General features: G+C 38.6%; 1 protein-coding gene across 1 annotated transcript in view; it reads right to left on the bottom strand.

Moving 5' to 3' along the window:
- PGAP1 (GPI inositol-deacylase) overlaps positions 1 to 20,453 on the bottom strand; it is a 166,468-nt gene that overhangs the window by 141,289 nt on the left and 4,726 nt on the right. The window contains exons 3-4 of the mRNA XM_090371276.1: positions 7,162 to 7,229; positions 4,364 to 4,384 (exon numbers count right to left, since the gene is read on the bottom strand). Of these exons, the coding sequence (XP_090227402.1) occupies positions 4,364 to 4,384; positions 7,162 to 7,229 (89 nt within the window). The remainder of the gene's footprint in view (positions 1 to 4,363; positions 4,385 to 7,161; positions 7,230 to 20,453) is intronic.

Here is a 20,453-nt window from a genome sequence, read left to right as displayed (position 1 = left end):
TCCCCCATTATAAGACTCTCTGATTTACTGGCCCACTCTATTTCTCTGTACAGTTTCTTATTATACTCATCAGAGTCATTAGGCCTATAGCACACTCCTACTCTCAATTTTGATCTCCCAATGCTTATGTCACACCAAACTGACTCGACACTACACTGTCCAGCGATGCCGACTGGCTTCACTTCCTTGGATTTTATTTGTTTCTTAACTTATAGCATAACCCCTCCTCCTCCCTTCCTATCCTGTCTATCCTTTCTGTAGACATTGTACTCCCCAAATTCCAATTCTGCATTCCTTATATCTGTGTGACACCACGTCTCTGAAATCCCAACAATATCTGCCTTTGATGTTTCGAACTACTGCAGCACCCACATTTAATAGGGTGGGTGCTGCAGTAGTTCGAAACATCAAAGGCAGATGCTTCGAACCATCTGAGCAACAAAGTTGGTGGTGGCAACGGCCATGTGAGATAGTGCATTGTCTGACAGAAGACGGACACCTTTGGTTAACATTCCATGCCTTTTCACCTTTAAAGCATCGTGTAACTTTTTCAAAAGATTTCTGTAGTATTCTCCAGTAAGTGTGGAACCACAAAGTAGGTAATCTGTCAGGATAACCCCTTTTCTGCCTCAAAACACGGACAGCATCACCTTCTTTGCAGATGGAGTGGTCTTTGCCTTTTTAAGAGGTAGGGAGGAGGTGTACTTCCACTGCTTTGACATGTTTGTAGTCTCTGGATCATACTGATACATCCAGCATTTGTCACCAACTGACCAAAAAAGTTCACAACATCTGCATTAACAAATCCAACAGTTAGGTAGAACATTGCATTCGAATTGCTTCTGCAAAGGCATCAGCAATCTTGAGGAGACCTTAGACATTCAGAAGGTCATGTAAAATGCTGTGGGCAGACCAATAACTAATTCACACTGCATTCGCAATGAAATGAATTGTTGCATGTCTGTCACTCAGCCCCAGCTGCTCAACTTTTGCAACTATCTCACTGTCTGTGGATGTTGATGGCCTTCCACCTCTTGGCTCGTCAAAGACTCTTGTATGACCGCACTGGAACTCCCGTTACCACATTTTTTACAATGTCATAGGATGGACAATTCTGCCCATACACAGCTTTCATTTCTTCATCAATTTCTTGACTTTTCTTGCTCTGCAAATGCAGGAACTTGATCGCTGCTCAATACTCCACTTTGTCAACCATAGCATCCTTCTTTAGATTTAGGGCTCCACCTCTAGTGTAAAATCACCTATGGGAATGAAATTTCACATGTTAGTTACTGAATATGAGCTTATATTAAAAAATGGCATCTTCCTACTAATGTTTTATCTAGGTCAATGTACAAACTTTTTGATATCCCCACATAAACAGTTTCTACATCTGACAGTACATTAAGAAACTATAAAAGGCTATAAAATAACTGTTCATTCAAAAAATAATACAGTAATACCCCGAAGTTACGCGATAGGTGGGTCCGACGAAAATCGCTTAAGTCAAATTCGCGTTGTTGAATCGCTTAAGTTGAATTGCTTAAGTCGGGGTACAACTTTGCATATAAATACATATAAATTTTGTTTAACTGGGACCAAGGACTAACAAAAACACTAGTTTAGAAGAAAAATATTTAATGAAATTGCAGTTATTTATACATATTAATACAAAATATGTATTAAAAAATAAATGAGTTACGTAAAAAAGTTATTTCGATGGCTTCATAAAATCTAACAAATTCATCTGACGACACAGCGCCTTCTTTTTTTCACGCAGAATTTCTTCGTAGCAAGTTCATTTTTTTATTCCTTGCTTTGTAGCTATAACGTGTTCTTCGTTGGCGTCTATGTGTTCTAAAATTTTTAAGCCTTTTCAATTGAGCTGAGACCTTCTGTCAAACTTGCAATTGTCATGTGCTTTTCTGGTGGAACTGGGTCTGAAGTATCGGATACTTCAGTGACGTTTTGCTCACGCATCTCTATGAGCTTATTCATTGTCAGCTCCTGATTATGTGAATCCAACAGCTCGTTGACATCATCATCATTGACTTCCAAATCTAATTGCCTGGCAAGATTAACAACTTCTTCTATCATATGAGCGACGTGATCAGTTTCTGGCGTTGTTTTCGTCTCGTTTTTGAAAAAAAAATGAGCAAAGTTTCTTCCAGAGACCATTCAATGTTTTTTTTTTGTAAATTTCATCCCAAGATTCTTCAATGATTCTTACAGCATCTAAAACATTGAATTGTTTCCAAAAGTCTTTAACAGATATCTCACTATTTTGTCTCATAGCTTCATTCAGACGTGCAAACAAACACCTCGTGTAGTAAGCCTTGAATGTTTTGATGACTCCCCGGTCCATCAGTTGAAGCAAGCTGGTTGTGTTTGGAGGCAAAAACACAACTTTCACACGTGGATCGAAATTAATTAGGGTGGCAGCAGGATGACAGGGTGCATTGTCAATAAGAAGCATCACTTTAAATGGAATCTGTTTAGACTTGCAATAAAGTTTCGACTTTGGGTATGAAGTGGTGACCAAACTAATCCTCAAAAACGGAAGTTGTCACCCAAGCTTTATGATTTGACTTCCAAATCACTGGTAAGCTAATTTTAGATATACACCAAACAAAAAAATCAAGAACCGTGTAACTCAGAGTTTGCGTAAGTCAGGGTATTACTGTACTTCAAAACCATCCGTGCATAAATTTTATTCCTGTATGATAAAAATAATAATTTGAATACACTTAATGCTCAACTATTTTCTTCTAGCCTTTAAAAAAACCATGTAAACTCTGGTGGTACTCAATAATATCAAGTGGAATCCTGCCATAATTTTCAGAAACAAGCAACCTAGGAATAGACTTGCTTTCAATTACAAAAAAAGAAAGAGGCACGCAAATGAAAGGATTGTTAGGATACTTATAATTTGCCATAAAACTCCATGGAGAATGATTGTCCTTTCTATTTGAGCATTAATTCCTTTTTAAATCTGCTGAAAATGAAGAAAGGTCATGAGGAGCCATGAGTTTCCACCCCTGAAAACACAGATACTATGCATGATCTCATTTAGGCTTGAAATAATATAAAATTTTTTGAAGAAATCCTACGAGTGTTGTCTAAATATTATCCATACTCATTTGGACATGGAAAAACTTTCTGCAAAAGATTCCAAAAATCTCAACTCTGATAAGAGAGAGAGAAAGGATAGCATGTACACCGTCAATTCTCATTCAATTTGACAATGATTCCGATACTTTTCCGGAAGATTAGTCATACTAATGAAACACAGATTCATGAATATGATCCAGAATCTCAGTTAACAGACCGGAGGTACAAAAGTTTATGCCAAAACAAGATTTTGAAAGAAACCATTAACTAATAAAGTCATGGCTTCCATATGTTTAGATAAAGATGAAGTAATTTTCATTAACCACCTTGAAAAATGCAAATCTGTGAATGGTGAAGATTAGTCATCATTACTAAGACTTTTCACAAAAAAAACAAGAAGGAATAAACTTGCAAAAGGAATCTTTTCCCTTCAAATCAAGCCTTGATTTAGAGGAAAAAGAGCAAATAATGAATTGCTCAAACACCCATTCTATTTTCCATATTTAGCCCTATTATTTCAAAAAAAAAAAAAAAAAAAAAAAACACACCTTATGGGCTGTAATTTTAAGAATTTTAAGAGTACTGATTGGAAGGCTAAATATGACTCTACGGCCTCCCTTTTGCAGACTTCCTTTTTGAAGATTTAGAAAACATGCAGGAATATTGTCATAGAGTAGGCCAGAAGCTTAGCAATACCAATCTCCCATCCCCGCATATATATTTTTGAAAACCTTATATGACCCGGCCTATACACAAATAGAAACTAAAAATAAAAATTTTTAAAATAATAATAATTAAAAGTAATCCTCTATTAACCATAACATTTTTACTGTTCTCACCATGAGCTACAATAGTTTGTTTGGTTCCTTACTATGTCATTAATCACCATGCCAAAGAAACAAATGGGTGGGGGAGAAACAATTCTTTTAGCTTGAGATCAGCTAAATACAGCCCCAGTTGAAGAGACCTTTAAAAATTCTTCCAGTAAGATTGGAACCAGACCTCACCAAATAAGTGATAAACCCACTCAGATAAATGGGATTGATTAAACACTGTTAACTTATACAAATAATGCAATGCATTATGGGAACAGCACCAATAACAAAACTCAATGAAACCTACTTGGACAACTAGAATTACCTGGAAATGTATGGCACTATATAGGAGGTAAGACATTCCCAGTGAATTCAAGAGTGTTGGAAAGTCTTGTGTGGCAACTTTATTTAATATTATAACATAAGGATCAACTTACCATAGAGCTTCAGCATATTTTCTGAAAGAAAAAGTTTATTTGCATTAAAAAAAATCAGCAGCCATATAATTTTAAAAACAATATTATTAGGATATATTAATATCTAATTTAATAATATTAATATTAATTTAAAATTTATATTAATATATAGGATGATTATAATTAAAGAGTGCCACTTTGCCCAACATCAAAATTTGAGTTTTAAATTAAAAGTAAAATACTAATTGTTATTATACTATAATAAACTGTTTTTAAAAACCAATCCAGGGAGGTTTTCTATTTGGAAGTATTATTATTATTTATTATTAATAACAGCATATGATGCAAGATGATGATTTTTAGGAGCATTAGCAACTAAGGCCATATGCGGTGGTCATTCCCTGACCTTTCCGCATCCTCTGTATTTGGTGGTGACGGGCTCGAACCCCGGTCTAATCAAGAAGCGTGTGCTACGCACTGCTGCTCCTTCCCACCTGGCTACCGAGGCGCCATATGATGCAAGGAAGCAAGATTATAAAGCATCAGCCAAAGGGGGAGGGGAACCTCCCACATCACTTGTCAATAATTTGTCTAGTTCTTCCTTGAATTTATTCAAACTGCCCATCTCCACAACACCAGATAGAAGTTTGTTCCAACATTCAATCCCCTGCTGGCTGGTAACTGGGAAGGAACAATCTCAATATATAATCCTGAAACTAGTTCTGTCAAATCTTGTTAACTACTAATCAGTTACTAACTTTGTATAAGGTCATGCCTTGAGTATTGTATACAGGTATGGAGACCTCATTTTAAGAAGGATGTAGAGCTGCTGGAATGAGTACAGAGAAGGGCAACAATATTAGTGAATGAAACAAGAGTTTGCTCTTATGAAGAAAGGCTTACATTTTGCAAATTACAGTGTCTGGAGGCTAGGCACTTGTGAGGTGATCTGATTGAGTTGTATAAGGCCTTGAATGGTTTTAGTATGCTCAATGCTGATGGGATTCTTACTCAGAATAATCGCCTGAGAGGGCATAAATTCAAATTGAGGAAAGACGGTTGTAGGATAAATGTGTGAAGTTTGCCTTTAGCCAGCGGGTGGTTGATTGCTGGAACAAACTTCCATCGTAGAAGTTGATAGCTTGAACAGATTCAAGGCAGAACTAGACAAACGTTTGGAGCAAGTGGGTGAAATGAGAAGGGGGGGGGGGTGTTTTTTTTTTTTTTTGGCTGATGCTATATAATCTTGCTTTCTTGCATCATGTGCGAATGCTAAGGAGGTGATTATCCCTTGGTCAGGCCACACCTTGAGTACTGCATACAGGTCTGGAGGCCTCATTTTAGGAAGGATGTAGAGTTGCTAGAACAAGTACAGAGAAGAACAGATTCAAGGCAGAACTAGACAAACATTTGGAGCAAGTGGATGGGTGAAATGAGAAGGATGCATATGTGTGTGTGTGTTTTTTTTTTTTTTTTTTTTTGCTGACATTATATAAGCTTTCTTTCTTGCATCATGTTCCTTTGCTAATGCTAAAAAATAAATCTTAATTCCTGGGGTTCAGTATTTCTCAACTTTTCGGAAGATGCAGACTCAATACTGGCTTCGTATACATATCCGAATTTTTCATACACAGACTACTCTGATGGGCTCACATCTAGTGAGTATGGGCTTGGCAAACCCAGGGTCCTGAGCTGGATATCATCATTCTTCTCATTCTTGGTGATTCCTTTCTACTTCTTTCTCTCTGGGTAATTCAGAATTTTTTTTTTGGCTGGTGCAGCATAAGCCCCAGGCTTCCTTGCACCATATGGCCAATAATAATAATAACCACTCCGAACTTTGGGTAGGACCTACCTACCCCAAGGTCGGAGTGGCGGCTAAGGCAGATTGTGATGCCATCTGGTGTCACTCCCGAGAACTACTACTGGACATAAGTCGAAGCTAAACAGGTCCTCCTCCATAGATGGATGATGTCACAGAGAAATATTAATCATAATACACAGAGTGTGGCGCAGGATAAAGTCACTCACATTCAGGCCTTAGGCAGAGGAGTAAGTTCAAAAAATCAGAGAGGGTCTCCCAAGGAAGATAGTGGAGTGAGTGGCGCTGTCCCCCATATGGCTAACACAAGAGAAGGGCAAGACCATCCAGACCCACAAACTGGAAGTGCTTCCTGTGCAACTGTGCTAGTGACCACCCAGGATGCAAGAAAACGGCAATGCATGAAGTGGAGCATTGAAATGAATATGTACATCACGCGAGCATACTATGAAATAACAAAGCTGGATACCGATAATAATATAATGTGGCAGTTTGCATGATACTCTAGTTTATATAATTCGTTGCATGTTATGTCTGCACAAGTGTGCGTGCGTGGGATTTTTTTTATTACTATTATTTTTTTTTAAATATTGTACAGGCTGAAAATACATGGAGGAAAAAATTCTACTTTTCCCTCAGATCAGCAAACTAGACTAAAGAAATCTTAAAAAATTAGTATTAGCCATAAAGCACAAGGAACCCACAAGCTTTTTCTGCACTGATGGAAAAAAAATAAATAACTAAATAAAATATAAAAAGAAAATAAACAACAATGTGTTTCCTTCCTCACACAGGTAAGTATTAATGTATGTAGTTGAGGCTTAAAGTTCCAGCCTCAGCACTGGAGGAATTCTATTGGGATTTAAATTCACACCTGTCAAAAAACATAACAAGTGCCTCACTATACTTTTACTAAGAGCATTAGAAATATGTAAATCTTAGTAATTTTAAATGAAGTTCCCTAAATAAAATTAATCTAAAATTAAAGTTAACTCACCCTTCACCATATACATGGAGCCCATACCGAGGATATAATCGTTGCACATCATATTTCAAATGGATTTTCTAAAACAGAAAGATATTATTGAAAGATAAAACTGAATTATAAAACTTTTTAGCTTTAAACAAATCAATTTAAAAATATAATCCAAATGCAAATTATTTATATAATATTAGCATTAGTAGAGGCATATGATGCAAGAAAGCAAGCTTATACAGCATCAGCAAAAAAAAAACCCTCCCATTTCACCCCTACATTTGTTCCAAATGCCTGTCCAGCTTAGCCTTAAATTTATTTAGGCTATTAGCCTCCACAACAAAAGATGGAAGCCTGTTCCACCAATCAACTACCCGCTGGCTAAAGGCAAATTTCCACACGTATTCTTTTTTTTTTTTTTTTTTTTTTTATGACAACCCCAAACATGAGAGGTATTAGAACCTATAGTACGTAGTTCAGTGCTTGGGTTGGAGATTGAGAAGACGAAGGAAGTATTTGCTGACATTAGACTTGAACTTCTGTAGACATAATTTTCAGGAAATACGTATGAAGGAAGGTTGTTCCAGAAAACGTCAGTTGAATGAATAAACAAGGAAGATGAAAAGTTGGTTTTGTGAGTTTGAAGTTGGACAGTAAATGGATGGTGGCTGGTGGTGACGCATGTTCAGAATGTTCTGAAAGAGAGCAGGAATTATAGAAGCCAATTCAGAAGAACAGTGCCCATGGAAGTATCTGTAGAAAAGGCACGCGGCAGAAACAGTACGTCTATGAGACAGAAAGTTAAGAGACTGTTAGAGAGGAGTCATTAATTAACCTAACTGCCCTCTTCTGAATGGAATCTAGAAGCCTGAGAGAGGTTTTGGGGGCACCAACCCCAGATGTGGGAACAATATTCCATGGTAGGGCAGATTTGTGATTTGTACAGAGTGAACAGCTGTTTGGAAGAAAAGTAACATAGAGAGCGAAAGAGAAAACCAAGTTTTTTAGATGCAGAGGAAGCAATATTTGAAATGTGCCTGTGCCAAGAGAGGTTAGAAGTCAGGATAATCCCAAAAAGAGATATATCATTTTGCCTAGAAACCAGAGTGTCACCAAAGATAAGCATAGGAGTAGAAGAATACTTTTTATGAGATATAAGACAAGACTTGAGTTTTAGAAGGATTGAAATCAATAAGCTGTCTTTGCCCCACTGGAGAATTACTTGGAGATAGGCATTTACGGAATTGGTAGCGGATATTCGAGAAGTTGAAGCTAATTGAGCAGGGCAAAGTTTCTCAAAATGGAAAGTGGAATGCAATGTGCTATCATCGGCAAAACTATGGATACGATTTCCAGTCAATGGAAGAAAGTCATTAATATACAAGAGGAAAAGAGTGGGGGAAAGAACTGAACATTGGAGGGCACCAGCATTAGCGGAGATGTTAGAAGACAGAGAGCCATCTACCATCACCCTCAGTGAGCGAGCACAGAGAAAACTGAATAACCAATTACAAAAAACAGTTGGCAAACCATAAGATGGAAGCTTGTTTAGAAGACCTTTATGCCAAACATGATCGAAAGCCTTTGAGATGTCAAGAGCAACTGCTTCTGTTTCACCGAACTCATCCATTGAATTTGTCCAAAAATGGGTAATATAAGCCAGAATATCACCAGTGGATCGACACTGATGGAATCCCTACTGGCGATTATTGATCAGACAGAAGCTTTCTGGGTAGTTTAAGAGTTGGCAGTTAATTGTTTTCTCCATTACTTTAGAAAGAGTAGAAGTAATTGCAATGGGACGATAATTGGATGGGAGGAACTTGTCACCCTTTTTAGGAACTGGCCTAATATAAGAAAAAATCCAAGCAGAAGGAATAAGAAAGTGAAAAAAGGCGACAAAGAACAGGAGTAAGTTTGGGAGCACAGGTTTTGAGGACAAGTGGAGAAATACCATCAGGACCTAGAGCTTTCTTAGCATCGAGATTTATCAAAATCCTTCTGACATCTTTTTGATGGAAGACCAAAGGAGGCATTGAATGGAACGTGTTGGGAATGGTGGGAGGTGCTTTACTAAATCATTAATACATGAGTTGGAAGAAAAATGGGATGCTAGAAGGTCAGCTTTATTCTTGGCTGAAGTGACAACAGAACCATCTGGTTTAGACAGAGGTGAGAGTAGAGATGGGCAAAAGTTGCAGTCAATGGCTTTGGCAAGGGACCAGAATGCTTGGTTACCATTAGGTCATGGAGTTTTGTCAATGATATATAGGAATTTTGCTAGCAGAGAGAGAGAGAGAGAGAGAGAGAGAGAGAGAGAGAGAGAGAGAGAGAGAGAGAGAGAGAGAAGGAGGTGATTATCCCTTTGTATAAGGCAATGGTCAGGCCACACCTTGAGTACTGTATACAGGTCTGGAGGCCTCATTTTAGGAGGGATGTAGAGTTGCTAGAATGAGTACAGAGAAGGGTAACAGGATTGGTGAGAGGAACAAAGGGGTGTGCTTACAAAGAAAGGCTTAAGTTCTGCAAGTTGCAGCATCTTGAGACTAGGCACCTGCGAGGTGATCTGATCAAGGTGTATAAGTCCTTGAATGGTTTGAACAGGCTCAATGCTGACGGGATACTTCCGCTTGCTCAGATTAAGAAGTTGAGGGGGCATAGATTCAAATTGAGGATAGACTGTTGTAGAAAAAAATGATGTGCAAAAGTTTGGCTAAAGGCAAACTTCTGCACATCAGGTAGTTGATTGCTGGAACAGACTTCCATCTGTAGTTATGGAAGTTGATAGCTTAAATAAATTTAAGACTGAACTAGATAAACATTTGGAGTGACCAGATGGGTGAAATGGGAAGGTGGGTTTTTTTTTTTTTTTTTTTTGACTGATGCTGTATAAGCTTGCTTTCTTGCATCATATACCTCTGCTAATGCTAATGAGCAGCGGCCTCGAGCAAGGATTGCTGTGAGTTTCAGGGACTGATGACATTCATCATGGAAAAATAAATACATGGGCTGTGTTAATGTAACTAAGAATAAGAATAAGTGCATGTATACTTGCATGTACACCAATGCTATAAGTATAGTAAATATATTTGATGAATTCGAAGTGCTGGTCATTGTTGAGAGATCAGAGACGTGGTGACACACAGATATTAGGAATGCAGAATAGGAATTTGGAGAGTACAATGTGTACAGAAAGGATAGACAAGATAGGGAGGGAGTAGGGGTTATGCTGTTAATTAAGAAAAACATAACATCTAAGGAATTGCATCCAGTTGACACAGATGGATAGTGCAATGTTGAGTCAGTTTGGTGTGAAATAAGCAGTGGGAAAGAAAAAATAAGAGTAGGAGTGTGTTACAGGCCTAATGACTGCAGTGAGTACAATGAACAGTTGTACAGAGAAATAGTAGAGTAGGCCAGTAAATCAGAATGGCTTTAAATGGGGGATTTTAACTTTCCAGATATTGACTGGAACTTGTGAGCTGGTCACTCGCACGACTTTTGTGGATTTATTCAATGATTGTTTTCTGCAGCAGCATATTCGAGAGGGTAATACTCTTGATTTGGTTATCAGCAGTGATCATTCGTGTATTAATAATGTAGTGACCACTAAATGGTAGTCATCACACTGTACTGATGTGGGATTGAGTTTTAGATATAATTACCATCAGGGTTAAAGGAAAGGGTTCTTGTTTCCATAAAGGTGACTATAGTCGTCTCAGACAGCTTTTAAATTCTCTACAGTGGGACCAACTGATGTTACCAACATCATCAGTTGGTCCCACATTCACACATCTACATTCTCACATGAGGAGTTATTCAATGAGGGGAGTACCAGAAGTTTATCAAACGCTAACAGGGAGCTAAGTGATTTTGTAATAACTGAGAGCAAGGAGAAAATGTTAAAGTTAAGCATAAGGAAGGCACGTAGGGGTGGACGGGATCTATCCACTTATATTAAAGGAGGCAGCAAAGGAAGTAAGCAAACCCTTAGCCATAATTATGAGAGCTTCCTTGGACTCAGGGGAGGTCCCCATGGACTGGAGGTATGCAAATGTATCACCAATTCACAAAGGGAGTTCAAAAGTTGGCACAAGTAAATACAGACCTGTTAGTTTAACTTGTGTTCTGGGGAAAATAATGGAATCACTGGTTAAAGAGGCATTGCAGGATCATCTAGAAAAGACTGCAGTAATAGTTAAGACACATCATGGGTTTGTTAAAGGGCGGTCTTGTCTGACCAGTTTAATTGGATACTATGATATGGTCACAAAGGAACTGAATGCCAAAAATAATTTTGATATTACATATTTGGAATTTAGAAAGGCTTTTGATACTGTTGCACATGGAAGACTGCTGTACAAATTGAAGAGGTATGGCATTAAGGGTAAGTTGCTATAATGGATAAAGGAATGGTTGAGTGGGAGATGACAGAGAGTGGTAATCAATGGACACTGCTCTTCGTGGACAAATGTTATTAGTGGAGTTCCCCAGGGTTCGGTGTTGGGCTCATTGTTTTCAGTATTTATCAATGATATTGATGAAGGTATATCAGGTTTAATGTCCAAGTTTGTAGATGATACAAAGGTTGGCAGAGTTGTTAATGACTGTAAAGACAGTAAGCTACTCCAACTGGATCTAGATAAGTTGAGAAAATGGGCTGAGAAGTGGCAACTGAAGTTTAACATTGACAAATGAAAAGTACTGCATATGCAAAGTATACGGTCGAAGTGAGTGGTCCTTTAGGCACCTCAGATCACAACTTGGTGATTGTCTCTTCTCCAATGGAGCCTTTATCTCGTGGCTATTCCGAACCTCATATTTGTTTGGCATTACAAGAATGCAAAAGTGGGATGACCTGTGAAATTTCTTTTCCCTGATCAAATTACTGTTTCAAAACTTCTGATGTCAATGTTTGCTCAGATTGTGTCAGTGAAATCATTCTTCTAGGAATGGAATCCTTTATTCCACACTCCACTTTATCTTGTGCTTTATCTAAACCTTGGTTTTCCAATAAATGTGCAAAGACTGTTCAAGAGAAGAACATTGCATATCGTAATTGGTTTGTTTCCATTTCTTCAGTTACATTTTCTGCCTACAATAAAGCTCGCAATAATTGTAAAGCAGTCAGTAATCAGTCCAAAAAGATTTTTAACAGGCTAAGAGTAGTAAACTTGCTTCTTGCCCTTTTTGTAACATCTAAAATTCCTGGTTTACTTTGCCAGTAAAAAACATTCTAAAATACTTAAAAACACATTATAAACAATTAAAATTAAAAATATATATATAAAAAACTTATTACATACATATTCTAAATCACTTAGAAACATCTATCATAAACAATTAAATGAGCATTAGCAGAGGCATTTGACGCAAGAAAGCAAGCTTATGCAGCATCAGCCAAAAAAAAATAAATAAATAAAAAAAACCACCTCCACTTCACCCCTCTGTTCATTCAAAATACCTGTCCAGCTGAGCCTTAAACTTATTTAGGCTATCAACTTCCACGACAAGGGATGGAAGTCTGTTCTACCAACCAACCACCCGCTGGCTAAAGGCAAATTTCTGCACGTCTATCCTACATCTGTCTTTCCTCAATTTCAATTTATGCCCTCTCAGGTGATTATTCTGAGCGAGAGTAAGAATCCCATCAGCATTGAGCATGCTCAAACCATTCAAGGCTTTATACACCTCTATCAGATCACCTCGCTGGTGCCTAGTCTCCAGACACTGTAATTTGCAAAACTTATGCCTTTCTTCGTAAGAGCACCCCTTTGTTCCATTCACTAATCTTGTTGCCCTTCTCTGTACTCGTTCCAACAGCTCTACATCCTTCTTGAAATGAGGCCTCCAGACCTGTATACAGTACTCTAGGTGTGGCCTGACCATTGCCTTATACAAGGGAATAATCACCTCCTTATCCCTGCTAGAAAAATTCCTATATATCATTGACAATACACTATGAGCTACTCTTGCAGCCCGTCTGCACTGCTCAGAGAACTTCATATCTGCCTGCACAACCACCCCCAGGTCCCTTTCATTCTCTACCACTGTCAGTGTAGTACCACAGAGTTGATACGTTGCTCTGCAGTTGCTGTTTCCCATGTGTAGTACTTTACATTTGTTAATGTTAAACTTCATTTGCCACCTCCCAGCCCATCTGCTCAACCTTTCCAGATCCTGTTGCAGCAGCATAGTGTCAGTAGTGTCCTTGACAACCCTGCCTACCTTTGTATCGTCTGCAAACTTTGACATTAAGCTTGATATACCATCATCAATATCATTTATGAATACAGAAAACAAAATGGACCCAACACTGAGCCCTGAGGGACTCCAATAATAACATTAGTCCACGACGAGCAGTGTCCATTGATTACCACTCTCTGTCTTCTCCCCCTCGGCCACCCCTTTATCCACAGCAGCAATTTGCCTCCAATGTCACACTGCTCCAATTTGGGCAGCAGTCTTCCATGTGCAACAGTATCAAAAGCCTTTCTAAGATCCAAGTATATAATATCAAAGTTATTCCCTGCATCCAGTTCCTTTGTGATAACATCATAGTATCCAATCAAATTGGTCAGGCAAGACTTCCCCTTAACAAAACCATGCTGTGTCCAAGCTACAACTGAAGTCTTGTCTAAATGATCTTGCAGTGCTTCTTTAATTAGTGCCTCCATTAATTTTCCTGGAACAGAAGTTAAACTCACAGGTCTATAATTACTTGTGTCAGCCTTTGATCCTCCTTTGTGAATTGGGGTCACATTTGCACATCTCCAGTCTGTGGGTACCTCCCCTGAGTCCAAGGAAGCTCTCATAATTATAAACAATTAAATAAACGGAAACACTTATAAAAAACCAAAGAACAGGACACAAGTTAACAAATACATTTGTTTTTTGAAAAAATGCAATGCCACAAAGGGCTACAGGATTTGAGATCCACGTGTGTTTAAAATCCAACTGTTTAACATTCAGCATCCAAACAACTGGTAGTTGTCCAGGTAGAAACAAATCGAAAGTTGAAAGGGCAGTTTTTCTTGCTGAAGAAGAAGAAGACAAAGAAGAAATTTTGCTATTTCTGGTGGCAATGTGACTAGAATATCTATAACCGAAGATGCCCTGGCTGGGTTGTTGTTATGATTAACAACACAAGGGCTGCCAGAACCAAATTGTGTCTACCTAATGGTTAGAAAGGAGGAGGAAGTAACTTTATTGTAAATTTTGATCATATTTTATGGTATAGCCCAGTCCGATCTAGATATGTAGAAAGTTTTTCTATTCATCATCTCCAAGAACATGAAATAGTGCCAGTGATGGTTGTACATTTTAAGTGACTAATATGTACTTGATCAGACAGAAGGTGAGGACCGTATGTTAATAAATGATAAGCAGTCAGTTGTGTACGGCAATACGTACAGTGCATATTGGGGAGCATCAGCATTCACTGAGAGGTACAGGTGAGTAGAATGTGTATATTCAATCCTTAGTCTTATTAATATTGCTTCCTCCCTCCTGCTTTGTCAGAAGCTGGAAGGTCACAGCTTTGAACCTGATTTTATCTGCTGAAGGTTCCTAGGTAACCTCTCCAGATCAGTTTGGCTGCAAGGTCTGCTCTTTCAATTTCCTGCTATGTCAGAAAGTCTTAGATACAACAAAATGTTACGCTCTGGTTGAAATCAGTGTATATTAAAGGAGCATGACCGAAGGTTTGATGCCTCCGTAGCCAGGTGGGCAGTAGCAGCAGTGCATTGCACACGCTTCTTGATCAGACCGGGGTTCGAGCCTGCGACCACCAAATACAGAGGATGCAAAAAGGTCAGGGAATGACCACTGCATATCACCGGAGCAATACGACCTTAGTTGCTAATGCTCCTAAAAACCAAATAACAACAACAATGACCGAAGGTTCAGTAATTTGATTGTGAGCTAGATTGATAGCATAGAGTTCAGCAACGAAGTTACTGTATGCTACTGGTAATGAGGCTGAAATGGTGAAAGGGGTAGGGGAAGACTATCATGACACCTATGGGAGTATCAGCTTTTTTATTATTATTATTATTAATAGCCATATGGTGCAAGAAAGCCTGAGGCTTGCGCTGCGCGTGCACGAGAGAGAGAGAGAGTGTGTGTAAAAGGGAATCACTAAGAAAGAGATGAAAAATGATATCCAGCTCAGGACTCTGGGTGTGCCAAGCCCATAATCACCAGATGTGAGTCCCTGGGGTTAAATATGCAACAGTATCAAAAGACTTTCTAAGATCCAAATATATGATATTAAAGTTATTCCCTACATCCAGTTCCTTTGTGACCACATAATAGTATTCTATCAAATTGGTCAGGCAAGACTTTCCCTTAACAAAACCATGCTGTGTCCAAGCTATAACTGAAGTCTTGTCTAGATGATCCTGCAGTGCTTCTTTTACCAGTGCTCCATTAAATTTTCCTGGAACAAAAGTTAAACTAACAGATCTATAATTACTTGTGTCGCCCTTTGATCCTCTTTTGTGAATTGGGGTCACATTTTCACATCTCCAGTCCATGGGTACATATCCTGAGTCCAAAGAAGCTCTCATAATTATGGCTAACAGTTTGCTTACTTCCTTTGTTACCTCCTTTAATATAACAGGATAGATCCCATCCACCCCAGGTGCCTTTTTTATGTTTATCTTCAACAATTTCTCCTCAACTTTCCTCTCAGGTATTACAAAATCATCTAGCTCATTGCCAGAGTTCAATTCACCTCTGACATTCCTCTCCATAAATAACTCCTCGTTTGAGAATGTACATGCAAAATACTCATTTAGTTTGTTAGCCACCTGAGTAGGATCATAAATAGTTGAACCACCAACATCCAGGGGACCAATCTGATTCATCCGTTTCTAGAGTTTACACAGGTAAAGAACTCTTTGCTGTTTTTCTTTGCATCCTTTGCCAAATATTTCTCATAATCTGCGTTTGCCTGCATAATCTCTTTTGTGACTTGGTTACAGAGCAGCTTATATCTATCATAAGCTTCCATGTCACCCATTAATTTATATGTATCCCATGCATTTTTATTCTCTGCCATATGTCTCATTAGTTCATCTGACAACTATTTAGGCCTAAACCTTGAACAATATTTCTTAGTTGGTATGTAAAGTCTAATTGCTTCCAAGATTAATTCTTTGAATGCTTCCTATTTTGAATTTGCTGTTTGTAACATCATCAGTTGGTCCACCATACAGAATTTAAATACTGTGTCAGACAACAATAGTCACCTTTACGAAAGCAAAAACCCTTCCCTTTACCCCTGATGGTAGTTACCTCTTTGAGTAAATCCCACTTCAGCACACTGATCACAGCCACCTAGTGGTTCCTTTATCTGCAGATTCTTAATGCATGAAGAATCACTACTGATAATCAGATCAAGAGTATTGCTCCCTCTAGTTGAATCCCGAACATGCTGATGTAGAAAACAATCATCCAATAAATCCACAAAAGCCTTGATAGTGTGTGAGTGAACTACCCACAAATTCTAGTATATATCTGGAAAATTAAAATCCCTCATTATAAGACTCTCTGATTTACTGGCCCACTCTATTTCCACGTACAGTTTCTTATTATATTCATCGGACTCATTAGGCCTATAACATATTCCTACTCTCAATTTTGATCTCCCAGTGCTTATGTCACACCAAACTGACTCGACACTGCACTGTCCAGTGATGTTGAATGGCTTCACTTCCTTGGATTTTATGTGTTTCTTAACTAATAGCATAATCCCTCCTCCCTTCCTGTATACATTGTACTCCCCAAATTTCAGTCCTGCATTCCTTATATATCCGTGTGACACCATGTCTCTGATATCCCAACAATATCTGCCTTTGATGTTTTGAGCAATAACTGAAATTTATTTACCAAACTCCTAGCATTGGTGTATACGCAAGTATACAGGCACCTATTCCTATTCTTAGCTATCCTAACAACACGTGTTTACTTGTACTCCAATGACTCCCAGCAGTCTCTGAAATACCCCGCATCTTGTTTTCCAGGCTGCTGCTCATTCCAATAGAAGCAGTGCAAGAATCACTTCCAGTGGCTACTGGTGAAAGTGATTCTTGCACTGTTAATCTATTAGTCCTTGTATTCCCCCCCCAAGCTAGCAGTTTTCCGATCCACCTAACACTGCCTCGATAGCATCAGCAAACATTCTTGCACCCTTTCTATTTAAGTGTATCCCATCCCTGTAGAAGCTGTCTCTCCTGTTAACAAGTTCAGACCAGGCTGAAAAAAATTCTACCCCCTTGAGCCTTGCATAATCCTTCCAGGGCTGAATTTATCGACAAGGCTCTAATCATATACTCCCTCCTATCGTGTCTGGGCAGAATTGCAGACACTTTCAATTTCAACCCTAATTCACGGCTTTTTTTCAACAGTGACCTGTACTTGTTAAGTAATTACACCGTTTTCTTAATCTTGATATCATTAGCGCCAACGTATACAACAATATCACCTTTAGTGCCCTTAAAAGATGATATCCGCTCTACAACCCTACAATATCAGGCTTAATGTCAAAGTTTGCAGATAATATGATGGTGGGCAGGGTTGTTAATAACAGTATGCTACTGCAACGGCATCTAGAAAAGTTGAGCAGATGGGCTGAGATGTGGCAACTGAAGTTTAACATTGAAAAATGCAAAGTACTGCATATGGGTAGCAGTAAACCCTGAGTAATGTATAAACTGTGCGGTAGTTTCATTCTCCACTCAGGCAAGTGGAGAATGAAAAATAAAGACCTGGGGGAATTGTGCAGTTAGTTATGAAGTGTTCTGAACAGTGCAGACAGGCTGCAAGAGTAGCTCATTGAGTTTTGTCAATGATATACAGGAATTTTTCTAGCAGGGATAAGAATGTGACTATCCCCTTGTATAAGGCAATTGAGTCAGGCCACACCTTCAGCACTGCATACAGATCTGGAGTCCTCATTTTTGGAAGGATGTAGAAAAATACAGAGGTAAAGGAGATTGGCGATTGGATCACAGGGCTTCTCTTACCAAGAAAGTCTTAAAATCTGCAAATTACAGTGTCTGGAGGAGGCTAGGCACCTGCAAGGTGATCTGATTGTGGTGTAAGGCCTTGAATGGTTTTTTGAGCAAGCTCAGTGCTGATGGGATTCTTACTCTTGATAATTATAACTGGCAATTGAAGTTTAACACTGAAAAATGCAAAGTACTGCATATGGGTAGCAGTAAACCCTGAGTAATGCTCTTGCTCAGATTACACACCTGAGGGGGCATAAATTCAAACTGAGAAAAGAAAGTTGTAGAAGAGATGAGCGGAAGTTACTCAAATTGTGTCACTGAAATTATTCATGTTCAAATGAAATCCTTTATTCTACATTCCTCCTAAATTCTATTTGCTAATATATAGTTTTGCCAATTGTCTCATCCATTTTTCAGCTTTCCTGAAAGTCTACCCTAATATAATGTCAATGATACAAAAGTTCTGGCCAACTCCTTTTGACTTTGCTCTCTTCTCTCAGAATATTTACTCTCCAACAATGTGCTAAGGATGTTCAATATTGTAGACATGAGGGAACTATTTCAGTGCAGTAGTTCAATAAAATAAAATTTATATGCTTTACTGTATTCCGTTTTTTGATAATGCAAATTCATTCTGCTCCCAGTGAAGCCCTAGGACAAGTATTCAGCACAGAGATCGACCAAGGTATTTCCATACCACGGGCAGAAGGATTTTTAGGTGCCCTTTACTAAGGATATATTTTTTTTGCCACATTGTTCTGTTTTTGGTAGCCCTTAAAGATTGGTATTTCGGGCAAGTGCCCTGCTAGTGCTTACCTTAATCTGGCACTGACTCAGCACTAAGGTCTGAACTTATGTTCACTTTACAGACTGTGAAGACATGTGGCATTAGAGGCAAGTTACTGCTGCGGATAAGAGGATGGTTGAGTGGTAAAAGGCAAACAGCAGTAATCAATGGGCACTGCTCTTCTTAGACTAATGTTATTAGTGGAGTCCTCCCCCCCGGAGTTCAGTGCTGGGCCCATTGTTGTTTTGAATATTTATCAATGATAATGATGAAGGCATATCAGGCTTAATATATAAATTTGCAGATGATACAAAGGTTGGCAGGGTAGTTAATGAGAGGAATCAGGGTATGCTACAACTAGAAAAATTAGGAAGGTAAGCAGAAAAGCGACAGTTGAGGTTTAATACTGATAAATGCAAGGTATGGTAGCTGTAATCCCGGAATAATGTACCAACTGTGTGGTACCACACTCAAGGTGGTGGAAATGAAACAGATGGGTGGGGGGTACTGAACATCATTTCAACATGAAGTTCTTGGAAGAGTACAAAGAAGTGCAGTTCTCAAATTTTGTCAATAATACTGGAAATTTTACCACAAGGGACAAGAAGATGATTAGGAACAGGTGCAGAGAAGAGCAACGAGATTGGTTGGGACACAAAAATGTAATCTTAACAAGAAAGACTTGAGTTGTGCAAATTGAAGCATCTGGAATACAGGCATCTGCAAGGAGAATTGGTTTTGAATGAATTAAATAAACTAAATGTTGATGGTAGCCTTACTCTTCCATGGACACATAACACACATAAGCAGGGGCGGGCCACCCCGACGGTGCAATGGATGCACTGCTGAAGGCAGGGGCCAATGTTCAAGGGGTGCCTGAAAACCTGAAACTTGCATACACATATGAAGAAAATTTTAAAGGTGGGTGGGTGCCAAATTTCAATTGACACCCAGGTATCACATACCTTTGGAATGCCCCTGCATATAAGAGAATACAAACTTAAATTGAAATGGTTGTAGGATAGATATGTGAAAGCTTCTTTTCAACCAGAGAGAGCAACTGATTGTTGGAACAAATTTCCATATGACGTTAAGGAAATGGTAGTTTGAATAAATTTAATATAGGATTAGACAAACCATTAAACAGGCTATAGAGATGAGTGGTGGCATTTCAAAATTTTAAATGCCACCAAAACAGCTACTTTGAAGCTACTGGCTTCACATTGGCTAGAATGGAAACAAATATAAGCAGGGAGTAAGCTGCCACAGAGCTTGGTCAGATTTGTTCTAGCCTGCTGCTACATTCTTAGTGGTCTGATGAGTTTTTTTTTTATACCCAGCATTTCATGTTAGATATAAAAAGCAGTGTTTTTTTATATGTAACATGAAATGCTGGATATAACCACCAACATGCAGAGGGATTACAAATTACTGATGGGGAAGCAAGTCTCTCTCATTTACAGGTTTAAAACAATTACCATTTTCTTCGATTGATTGTTCAGTCTGAA

Source organism: Mastigoproctus giganteus, chromosome 4, assembly GCF_048544385.1.
Source record: "Mastigoproctus giganteus isolate SK-2022 chromosome 4, ASM4854438v1, whole genome shotgun sequence".
Classification (NCBI taxonomy): domain Eukaryota; kingdom Metazoa; phylum Arthropoda; class Arachnida; order Uropygi; family Thelyphonidae; genus Mastigoproctus; species Mastigoproctus giganteus.
This window is presented reverse-complemented; position numbering and strand designations above follow the sequence as displayed.